Source organism: Pseudophryne corroboree, chromosome 2, assembly GCF_028390025.1.
Source record: "Pseudophryne corroboree isolate aPseCor3 chromosome 2, aPseCor3.hap2, whole genome shotgun sequence".
Classification (NCBI taxonomy): domain Eukaryota; kingdom Metazoa; phylum Chordata; class Amphibia; order Anura; family Myobatrachidae; genus Pseudophryne; species Pseudophryne corroboree.
This window is the reverse complement of record NC_086445.1, coordinates 835,788,313-835,800,482: the sequence shown is the minus strand read 5'-3', so window position 1 is coordinate 835,800,482 and position 12,170 is coordinate 835,788,313. Positions and strand designations below refer to the sequence as shown.

The following is a 12,170-nucleotide window of genomic DNA, read 5'->3' as shown; positions in this document are numbered from 1 at the left end:
GATTTTTTTAAATGGAATGGTAAAAACCCGAAAAAAAATTGCGTGGGGTCCCCCTTCCAAAGCATAACCAGCCTCGGGCTCTTCGAGCCGGTCCTGGTTCTAAAAATCCGGGGGAAAAACTGACAGGGGATCCCCCATATTTTTAAAACCAGCACCGGGCTCTGCGCCTGGTGCTGGTGCAAAAAATACGGGGGACAAAAAGAGTAGGGGTCCCCCGTATTTTTTACACCAGCATCGGGCTCCACTAGCTGGACAGATAATGCCACAGCCGGGGGTCACTTTTATACAGCGCCCTGCGGCCGTGGCATTAAATATCCAACTAGTCACCTCTGGCCGGGGTACCCTGGGGGAGTGGGGACCCCTTCAATCAAGGGGTCCTCCCCCCCCAGCCACCCAAGGGCCAGGGGTGAAGCCCGAGGCTGTCCCCCCCCCCCCCCCCCCCCATCCAAGGGCTGCGGATGGGGGGCTGATAGCCTTGAGAAAATTGAAAGAATATTGTTTTTTCCAGTAGTACTACAAGTCCCAGCAAGCCTCCCCCGCAAGCTGGTACTTGGAGAACCACAAGTACCAGCATGCGGGAGAAAAACGGGCCCGCTGGTACCTGTAGTACTACTGGAAAAAAAATACCCAAATAAAAACAGGACACGCACACCGTGAGAGTAAAACTTTATTTCACACATGTCGACACACACATACTTACCTACTGTATGTTCACACGCCGACCTCTGTCCACTTGTCCAAGTAGAATCCACGGTGTACCTGTGAATAAAATTATACTCACCTGATCCAGTGTCCTATGGTCTTTTATTATAATCCACGTACTTGGCACACAAAAAAAAACGAACACCCGGACCAGGCGGACTGAAAGGGGTCCCATGTTTACACATGGGACACATGTTTCCACGAATGCAGAGACCCCCCCCGTGACTGCTGTCACAGAAACGTCTCTTCAGCCAATCAGGAAGCACCACTTCGTGGCACTCTCCTGATTGGCTGTATGCGCGTCTGCTGGCAGACAGCGCATCGCACAGCTCCCTCCATTAGTTTCAATGGTGGGAACTTTGCGGTCAGCGGTGGGGTTACCCGCGGTCAGCCGCTGACCGCGGGTGACCTCACCGCTGACCGCAAAGTTCCCACCATTGAATATAATGGAGAGGCTTTGCGATGCGCTGTCTGACAGCTCAGACGCGCATAGCCAATCAGCAGAGTGCCACGACGTTGCACTTGCTGATTGGCTGAAGGGACCTTTCTGTGACAGGAGTCACGTGGGGTCCCGGCATTCGTGGAAAAGGGGTCCCATGTGTAAACATGGGACCCCTTTAATCCGTTTGGTCCAGGTGTTCGTTTTGTTGTTTTGCCAAGTCCGAGGATTATTTTAAAAGATCCGGACACTGGATTGAGGTGAGTATAATTTTATTCACAGGTACCCTGGATTCTTCAGTGACGAGGGGGGCGTGGCAGTCGGCGGGTCAACATAGGTAAGTATGTATGTGTCGGCATGTATGAAATAAACTTTTACTTTCACGGTGTGTCTCCTGTTTTTATTTGGGTATTTTTTTTCCAGTAGAACTACAGGTACCAGTGGGCCCGTTTTTCCACCCGCATGCTGGTACTTGTGGTTCTCCAAGTACCAGCTTGCGGGGGAGGCTTGCTGGGACTTGTAGTACTACTGGAAAAAACAAAATTCTTTCAATTTTCTCAAGGCCATCAGCCCCCCATCCGCAGCCCTTGGATGGGGGGGCCAGCCTCGGGCTTCACCCCTGGCCCTTGGGTGGCTGGGGGGGGGGGACCCCTTGATTGAAGGGGTCCCCACTCCCCCAGGGTACCCCGGCCAGGGGTGACTAGTTGGATATTTAATGCCACGGCCGCAGGGCGCTGTATAAAAGTGACCCCCGGCTGTGGCATTATCTGTCCAGCTAGTGGAGCCCGATGCTGGTGTAAAAAATACGGGGGACCCCTACTCTTTTTGTCCCCCGTATTTTTTGCACCAGGCACAGAGCCCGGTGCTGGTTTTAAAAATACGGGGGATCCCCTGTCAGTTTTTCCCCCGGATTTTTAGAACCAGGACCGGCTCGAAGAGCCCGAGGCTGGTTATGCTTTGGAGGGGGGACCCCACGCAATTTTTTTTCGGGTTTTTTACCGATTTTTCCCGTTTTTTTTAAATCTAATCAAAATCCGTCAAATCGGCCGTTTTTCGACAGCGGGACTGTCGAATTCGTTTTTTATTGAATATGTTGAATTCCGGCACCCACTTGCCGGAATTCGACGGTCGAATTGTGTCGAATTAAAAAATGGGCGAAAAATTGCCGCGATTCGCCGGTAATTGCATATACCCCTAAAGGAGAGGCAGGGGACAGCTCACAGCATTGCAGGAATCATGGCTGACAGAACTATGTGTTTATACACAGTTGTATCTTTAACTGTTCCAGTAACATACTGTACCTCCTAACTGTCCCGATTTTCGCCGGACAATCCCATTTTTTGAGGGCTGTCCCACCCGCGGTGGGGGGGGGGGGGGGGGGGGGGGGCAGTTGGGAGGCTCCTGTCACTGCTGCACTGCTTAGCAGAACAGCAGAGAATAGTCGCTGTGTGCCAGAGGGGGCATGCCAGCAGCTCAGAGCACGCTGGGCATGCCCCAACAGTGACTGTACAAGGAGGGCGTGACTCACAATCACAGCTCTGCCACGAGACCACGCCCCTTTCATATAGGCTACATCCCCTTTTCGGGCGCACCCCGAGGTCTCTTTGTACTTGGGAGGTTGCAGTAAGTTGCCTAGCAATCTCTGCCTCACCCCTATTTCTTACAGCTCTCTGTTCTCTCCTGTGTAGCAGGGCTCAGCCTGCTGACATCATCGAGGCACGCAAACAGCCAATCAGCACTTTTACATGAATGCAGGGTTGAATAACCCGGGTTGGACACTTTTTAGAGTGCACATTGACCCGGATCCAACCCGTGTTTAACAATGCTTTTATACCGGGTTGAAATGCAGGGTTACTCGACCCGGCATATTCAAAAGTGGTGCTTTTAGACTGTACCTCAACCCGGCAATATTCCGGGATATATTTGCGGTGTGAAAGGTGTATAATCAAGGCTTGTGGAGGAGGGTTCTGTAAAAAAAAAAAAAAAAAATAGTTTCAAAATTTGACAATAGGGGCAAATATGGCCCTGTACGAGGTAAAATGGGTGTCTAGGTCAACCACTAATGGTCGACAAGCATTGGGTCAACATGAGGTCGACATGTGAATGGTCGACACATTAAAGCGCATACGCTGTGCTATATAAGAAACTGTTAATAAAGAAGTAAAAGGTCAACATTACTTTTTTTTTATTTTTTACTTTTTTCATACTTTACGATCCATGTTGATTACGATTGGGAATAGTAACCTGAAGCATGGCGAGCGAAGCCGTGCACTAATTGTTGTTCCCAGTAAACAGCACAAAAATTTAAAAATAATCTCATGTCACCCGTGTGTCAACCTTTTAGACAGCCATACCTGGTAAAATGCACCAAAGAAACATAAAATTAATAAGAGAAACCTAACATTTTTTTTTTCCTCTTTGTGAAAAGTGAAAAAGAAATGAAACTGTCCTGAAATGTTAATTCCACGATCCCTGTTGTTATACTAATTTCTGCTCTTAAATTTTACCTCTATCAGCAGAGCGCCATAAAGACACAATGCCAATTCCTTTTCTCTTCAGCTTTTATAAAAAGGAAAAATAAAAATTTGACACACAGTTTTAGTTTTCTCTTCATAATTTATTTGTTGGTACCTTTTTAATGTATTTACCTTGTACGACAATATTTTCTTACTTTCTTTTTTTAGGCACAAAATCGTTTCTCCCCATGCCTTGAATAGTAAATTGATGGCATCTCTAGTAGTTACAGCTGCAGACAGTTCTGTAAGGATAAACTTTAATTATGGCCACGTTGTAGTAACAAATTAATTAAGATGTTATGTTTTTCTATATTAGTAGAGATTTGGAAATGTTCAACAATGCTGCTTAGCTGCTCTGGAGACTTAGACAAAAAAATAAAAAGAAAGACAGGATTATGTAGAATTCCCCAGACAACTTCAGTAGGGTTTCCAAATTTACATCCGTTCTTTTTAATTTTTCCATAATTGAGTTATTAGCACACATGTTGAAACAGCAATGAGATGATCAAGGCCATTCATTTCAGTGATTACATGCATAAAAACAAATACTCTAAAATTATATAATTTAGCATTTTTTATGTTGTGGGTGTGCTGCCAGATTTGTCGGCTGTTCAAAGATGGGTGGTGGGGGGTTACCACAGAGTAAAGTTGCTCGGGGAATCATAGACCACTCAATAAGTTTAGTAGTGTCGGTGGTGATAGTGTAAGATGGGAGAGAGTACGTCGCCCATGGTGGATGCAGCTATGATTATAAATGGCATGCATTTGCACCAGCAGAAGGTCCAAATGAAAGGGGGTGGATATCTACATACAAATATATGTAGATATCCACCCAATTTCATTTGGACCTTCTGCTGGTGCAAATGCATGCTGATTATAATGATGGCTGCATTCGTCGGTGGGCAGTGCAGACGGATAGAAACGGCTGACTCTAAATATGGGCGGAAATACTTATTTTATTTCCAAATTGCTGCCACTTTACGGGCAACTCATAGGCGCATCGTGTGTATGAATGGGATATTTATATTGTATAGTCTTTTTTTGTTATAATTATTTTAAGCGGTTAGTCAAAATTCAAAAAGAAAACAAGTTATGCCGTTTTACATCCAGAGGACGGTAAATAATACAAGTGTCACTTCAAAATCCAGTCCAAAGTGAGAACAAAATACGAAGGGGACACAGATTAATAACGGGATGCACAAACAGGTGACTGAATTTTGGTGGGAATAAGATCTTGAAAAACAAGTGGGATCTAGACAATAAGGTGGGAATTCAGTTAGCTCCACAAATTTTTCAGGCGCATAAAAATGGGATTTGTTTTTCCATTTTTTTTTGTAGCTTCTAGCAATTCACGAAGAGCCTGTTTTATACGTCCGCAAAATTATCTGTTATAAGCCGAAACCACATAGAATCCGTGATAAGTTTACAGACTTATGTGTTTTCACTGCCCAGTTCACAAAAATGGGCTAATTATCGCAGATTCTTTTTGAAACCTGCTGAGGTCCTGAAAAATGTTTTATCCCAGATGAGCGCTAACAGTCGTCGCACATTGGGTCTAAATGGATAGCCCAGGGATTCAGTTAGCCTGTGGTTAAATGCAAAAGGAAGGGAAAAGAATGGTGGGGGGATACCACAGTGTAAAGTTGCTTGGGGAATTATAGACCAGTCTGTAAGACGAGTAGTAGTATCGATGTTGATATCGTAAGATGAGCGAGAGAGTGTACTCCACCCATGGGTCCTAACAGGTGGTTATCGCTCAGGGTTTTCAGAGAGTTGGTTGTCTGCATTCTCAGAGAGCCAGGGAGCCCTGACTTGAGTGAAGACTATCGTAAAGGTAATAGTTTATATCCTCCACATGCCAAATCTGTTTGAGGGAAGAGAGACAGGTGGGGATAGTTTTCCGATTGAGGGCCACCAGAAAGATATGTCTGATCAATTTCCTTGCAAATGTATTAAGATCTGGGGGGTATAGCGTAACAAGAAGATTCAAGGGTCATTTGATACTGGAAATTCCAGGAGAGAGTTTTAAGAGATTATGAATTCAATCCCACAAGGAGACTAGGGGAGAACATTTTTTTTTCTTAAGTCTCACACGAGTGTAGTACCAACAGTAATACATTTTATATCGGGTTTCTTTAATTTTAGTAGAGGTGAGCATTTAGCAATCAGCAGTACTGTATCTTCTTTATAATGTTTTACATAGCATACTGCTCTGTATTGCCCCTTTTTATATTTTAGAACTTTTTATTACTAATGTACTTCAATAATTTATAAATAATAATAAGTTCAACAGAATATGAAGGTATTTGAAGTTTAAATGTTTTAGCTGATACCAGTAGATGGTGCTGTGTCATAAGGTAAACCTACCCAGGGACAGAGGAGTATAAACTTATGTTCTTTAAATCTGGCATCATCATTACAGTGTAACTGTGTTCAAGTGAGTTCACCTTCTACATACGGTACTTATTTATTGTGTAAGAATGACTGCTCTGCTCTTCCATAGCTCAAAATATTTCGGTCTACAACTGTGTTTGTTTATTAGAAAATATTTGAATTAAGCCTTTGAAACCAAATACCTGGAAGGATTTTGCTACTATACATATCTTGCATTTGAGATTGACTCTACATTGAAGAAATGAGCTTCTGTGACTGTTTACTGGTTTTAGCATCCCAAAAATTGGTTTGCATAGACACTAAAAATCAATCATGTTAACATGTGCTATCCCTATGAATGCTGCATTTTCATTTAGTGAATGGAAAATACACCTAGGACAATTCAATAGATTATATATGACTTACAGCAGAAATAGCTAATTGACCAGCCCTACTGAACTGTAATTTGCTTGATTCACTGGTTCACAAGCCCCCATGTATAATTGCTGCTTAGCGGATTTATGTACTGACCTCAATCATCAGCATCTTAATAAACATTTCAAGGGTCTGGATTCAGTGTGTGCAAAGTTCTGACAGCAGTCGCAATCCTCCCTGTCCCCACCCCTTCCACCACCACCACCACCTCAACAAGAAAAAAATAATATTTTTTTTATAGCAAAGACAACATGGATATATTTGTTATCAACATGTGGACAAAGTCCATTCCCTTTAAATTACTAAAAGTTAAGCTTCAGGACCAATCTTCTAGGAAAAATGATTGTGCTACCGCACATAGAAAGACCTGGCCCACTGCAGAATAACAAAGGGCCTCTCCTGATAACGCTAGCCAGTGGGTACTAGGGTAAAAATGTGACCTTGAAAGTGCAGGTAAGCACTGGGTCAGTCCTTACCTCCTGGTTCCATACTAAAAAAGTGGAATACATATGAATTGCCAGCAGAATGGAAGCTGGCTGTCACTATAACGACAGCGGCATCCTGTCTGTCAGAATCGCGGCAGCAAGTCCTCTTGCAGTCACACTGTGCTCGCCATGCTTCGGGCCTGGTGGCTCGTCTCACTCGCCACAGGTTCTGTTCCCACTCAGTTGGTGACGTGGACCCACCAACCAAGTGCTTTTGTCGGGAATCCGGCTAGCGGTATTTCGCCAGTTGACGGAATTCTGGCGTCTGTCTCCTGAAAGCCAGGTTCCCAACAGCCGGTATAATAACTGCATCCCAAAAAAGTAACAAGTTCGTAAGGGATTAATCCTCTTTAGATATTTTAGATATAAGCAAGGTGGAATGTAGCTTAAGCATGTATGAATCATATTCTTGAATGCATATCTGTTCACATTTGCAGTCAGTGTTTTTTAAATGAAAACTAATTTGTTTTCAGTTTACTGTATTGTAAATGGAGTGTATTACAATCATTCATGACAAGCTCTGAATGTAAATAAATATTAGTTTTAGTGTCGGCAGCTTTGACAAGTAACTGATGACCTTGCAGATCAAAGTAGACACGTCTCCCAGATTAGGTGTGTCTGCATGCTTCTTGTTTGATGCTGTGCAGCAGACTGGAAAGAGAATTGATCACAGGGAGCTTGTTTAGGTGCCAAAACTGCAGTAAATCTTTCCAGGCCACTTCCCAAGACGTGCTGCGCTGCTGCATTATAGAAGTGTGGTCTACTCTGTACAACCTGTGCTTATTATGATGTTCATTCTACAGGTTAAACAGGCCACGTACACTGAAAATAGACTATGCATTCATTACCACTGCACGTTACATTGTTGTGTTTGTCTATTATGATATTTGTTATGTTTTCTAGTCTGTGCATATATTTCTGTTGATATTGATTTAAGGAAAGTCAATGGTGCCAAAATTGTATATATCACTGTCTGATGTCTAGAGAACAAAAACTCAACAATGTATATTTTCTAGATGCATTTTAGATTTTTTTTATATAAGTAATATGAGACTTTTTTTTTAAACAAAAAGACTTGCTATTGGCGCTAACATTAGTGTACTGAAAATCTGTGTGTACTAGCAAATAGAATCCTGGGGATTGTATTCATATTTTTGATTAAGTAAAAATGAAAGTGTATATTTTTGTTCAAAACATTTAAACTTGCAGCCTGACTATATCCTAGCATGAGTGCCTAAACTGTAGTTAAATGGAGATGCAAGTTGACCAATATTAAACTTCCCTAGCTGCAGCTATCACTGACCAGTCATATAAAGTCACTCTATGTGCAGAATTTTCTCATGGCAGGTAAACCTTAATCTGAATGAGATACACTTTATACAGCAATGATTCCTGGCTTATTCTTCAGTTTATGAATCTTAAACAAATGAAAGCTGAGGAGTGTGATGTGATGGATAGGGTCTATCTGAGGGATGTGATGTTCTGAAGAGGGCAATCTGGATCTCGTCCTAGCAGAATCACACACACATACCTGCCAACATGACCCATTCCAGGAGGGACAAAATGATCTGTTCCTGAGCTTCCCTCTTAATGTATGATTGTCGTCACCTGTGTTGAACTAGTTAATTGATGAGAAAGGTGTTTCGACACAGGTGACAGCATTCAAAGATTAAAGGGTATATGCAATTGCGGTCGAATTCCCGAAATTGTCGAATTTCGGGAATTTTTCGCCAAAAAAAAAAATTCGACAATGCAATTCAGTACTTTCCGACAAAAAAACGGACTTTCAAAATTCGACTTTTTGAAATTCGACTTTTGACAAATTCGACTTTTTTGCAATGATACACATGCTGCAATTCGACCAAAGTCTATTCAATGGAAGTTTGGAAATTCGACAACAGTGCTTTTAGACAGTAAATTCGTCATTTTCAATCCGCAACACTTTGGAGGGTGAAACTAATAAAAAAAAATTTAAAACATGTTTTTTTTGTGTTTTTTTTTCTTGGTAATATCATATCTATTTATATTAGAAGGGATTAGGTACTTGGTTTGTCTTTTTTGGAGGCACAAGTATTATTTATATATTTTTAAAAATATATATTTTTTTTTTTTTGGATGGAATGGTAAAATCCCTGAAAAAAATGGCGTGGGGTCCCCCCTCCAAAGCATAACCAGCCTCGGGCTCTTCGAGCTGGTCCTGGTTCTAAAAATGCGGGGGGGAAATTGACAGGGGTTCCCCCGTATTTTTAAAACCAGCACCGGGCTCGGCGCCTGATGCTGGTGCAAAAAATACGGGGGACAAAAAGAGTAGGGGTCCCCCGTATTTTTCACACCAGCATCGGGCTCCACTAGCTGGACAGATAATGCCACAGCCGGGGGTCACTTTTATACAGCGCCCTGCGGCCGTGGCATTAAATATCCAACTAGTCACCCCTGGCCGGGGTACCCTGGGGGAGTGGGGACCCCTTCAATCAAGGGGTCCCCCCCCCAGCCACCCAAGGGCCAGGGGTGAAGCCCGAGGCTGTCTCCCCCCCCATCCAAGGGCTGCGGATGGGAGGCTGATATCCTTGAGAAAAATGACGAGAATATTGTTTTTTCCAGTAGTACTACAAGTCCCAGCAAGCCTCCCCCGCAAGCTGGTACTTGGAGAACCACAAGTACCAGCATGCGGGAGAAAAACGGGCCCGCTGGTACCTGTAGTACTACTGGGGAAAAAATACCCAAATAAAAACAGGACACACACACCGTGACTTGTACAACTTTATTACATACTGCCGACACACACATACTTACCTATGTTGACACGAAGCAGTCGGTCCTCTTCTCCAAGTAGAATCCACGGATACCTGAAAATAAAAGATAATTATACTCACCTTCCAGCGTCCAGGGATACATCCACGTCCAGAAAATAATCCAGGTACTTGGCAAAAAAACAAAACTCAAATACCCGTGCCAGCGGACTGAAAGGGGTCCCATATTCAGACATGAGACACCTTTCCCCGAATGCAGAGACCTCTATGGGACCCCTTTCAGTCCGCAGGATCGGGTCATTGCGTTTTGTTTTTTTGCCAAGTACCTGGATTATTTTCTGGACGTGGATGTATCTCTGGACGCTGGAAGGTGAGTATAATTATCTTTTATTTTCAGGTATCCGTGGATTCTACTTGGAGAAGAGGACCGACTGCTTCGTGTCAACATAGGTAAGTATGTGTGTGTCGGCAGTATGTAATAAAGTTGTACAAGTCACGGTGTGTGTGTCCTGTTTTTATTTGGGTATTTTTTTTCCAGTAGTACTACAGGTACCAGCGGGCCCGTTTTTCTCTCGCATGCTGGTACTTGTGGTTCTCCAAGTACCAGCTTGCGGGGGAGGCTTGCTGGGACTTGTAGTACTACTGGAAAAAACAATATTCTTGTCATTTTTCTCAAGGCTATCAGCCTCCAATCTGCAGCCATTGGATGGGGGGGGACAGCCTCGGGCTTCACCCCTGGCCCTCGGGTGGCTGGGGGGGGGGGGGGGGACCCCTTGATTGAAGGGGTCCCCACTCCCCCAGGGTACCCCGGCCAGGGGTGACTAGTTGGATATTTAATGCCACGGCCGCAGGGCACTGTATAAAAGTGACCCCCGGCTGTGGCATTATCTGTCCAGCTAGTGGAGCCCGATGCTGGTGTGAAAAATACGGGGGACCCCTACTCTTTTTGTCCCCCGTATTTTTTGCACCAGCATCAGGCGCAGAGCCCGGTGCTGGTTTTAAAAATACGGGGGATCCTCTGTCAAATTTTTCCCCGCATTTTTAGAACCAGGACCAGCTCGAAGAGCCCGAGGCTGGTTATGCTTTGGAGGGGGGACCCCACGCCATTTTTTCCCGTTTTTTTCCCGTTTTTTAAAATCGTGGCAAAATCCGGCAAATTGGCCGTTTTTCGCCCGCGGGAATGTCGAATCCGTTTTTCATTGAATATGGTGAATTCCGGCAGCCACCTGCCAGAATTCACCTGTCGAATTGTGTCGAATTAAAAAACGGCGATAATTTGCCGCGATTCGCCGTGAATTGCATATACCCCTAAGTGGGTAGTCCAGGAAGAGAGCATTTTGTCCCTTCTGGAATGGGTCATGTTGGGAGCTATGCACACTGCAGTGCAACAATGTATTATTTTATATTAATTTTTTCCATAAGTACTACCTGTCTTGGAATTCTGAAGATGTTTAAGCACATTGTTTTATTACTGTATTAGTTCTAACCTCTTTATAGACTTCACATAAAGGTTGGCAGCCTGCACCAGCTGTGTCTGTGCCCATAGCTCTGTGTGACTTGCCCTGTAGTTCAGAAGCAGTGTAAATACCAATTACAGACGAGTTCTAGTTATATTGAGGAGTTTTTCAGGAGAAAAGTGCTATATAAATAACATTATTGTCAAATGAAATAGTAACAAGGACATGTGCTTAGGTCTCTGTTTTTATGGTGTTTATATATTATTTCAACATTTTCTTTTATTTTGGATCAGCATTTTCGGTTTTGGTTTCATCCATGATTATTATTTTTCACCTATAAGTCATTGTTTTTGGTTTGTTATGTTTGTTTTGTTCTAACATTCATTGCTTTGCTTCCATCCATTAGCCCATCGCATGTATCTTAGTCCCATGGAAAATTTCATTGTCACTCGACTGCTGACTCCAACACACTCTTCCTTAGCCAGGAGCAGGAGTACAGCCATGCTTAATGAATCATGTGATTCCATGTCAGGTAATACGGGATAGAACATACTGGTGCCACATCATAAGGTTAATTTATACACAAACTATTAGTTGAAATGTAAATTAGGCATTTAGGGAGTAAGATTTACACCATAGTGAGGAATAATCAATCAATAGTCTATACGTAGTATTCCATTTATACAGTATACAAAACATTTTTTTAACAGTATAAAGGTAAATACAAGTTTTAACAAGATATCTATATGCCTTATAAACTGTATGGGATGATTACTATATATGGCATAATGCGGTAGTGCATTAAAATAGAGACCTTTTTAAGCTATTGGATTAACTTTGTAGCGGTGCAAATGGACAGAACCATAGTCTGGTTTGTAAAACACAATTGGACTTTTTTTTTTTTTTAAATAAAATAATTTAAGTAGAACACCTTGGTAAACAGTTCCCAGAAATGTGGTTTCATTATTCTGACTGCATTAGATTGATAAAAGCTGATACCCTATTGGTTGCTA

The 12,170-nt window shown here is 43.0% G+C and overlaps 1 protein-coding gene across 8 annotated transcripts in view; it reads left to right on the top strand.

The window, feature by feature from the left end:
* MAP7D2 (MAP7 domain containing 2) overlaps positions 1 to 12,170 on the top strand; it is a 295,213-nt gene that overhangs the window by 217,026 nt on the left and 66,017 nt on the right. For 4 of the 8 annotated variants that reach the window (XM_063955748.1, XM_063955751.1, XM_063955749.1 and 1 more), the window contains one exon: positions 11,564 to 11,689. The exons of the other annotated variants lie outside the window; for them this stretch is intronic. In XM_063955748.1, coding sequence (XP_063811818.1) covers positions 11,564 to 11,689 — 126 coding nt within the window. The remainder of the gene's footprint in view (positions 1 to 11,563; positions 11,690 to 12,170) is intronic. 8 annotated transcript variants of the gene reach the window in all.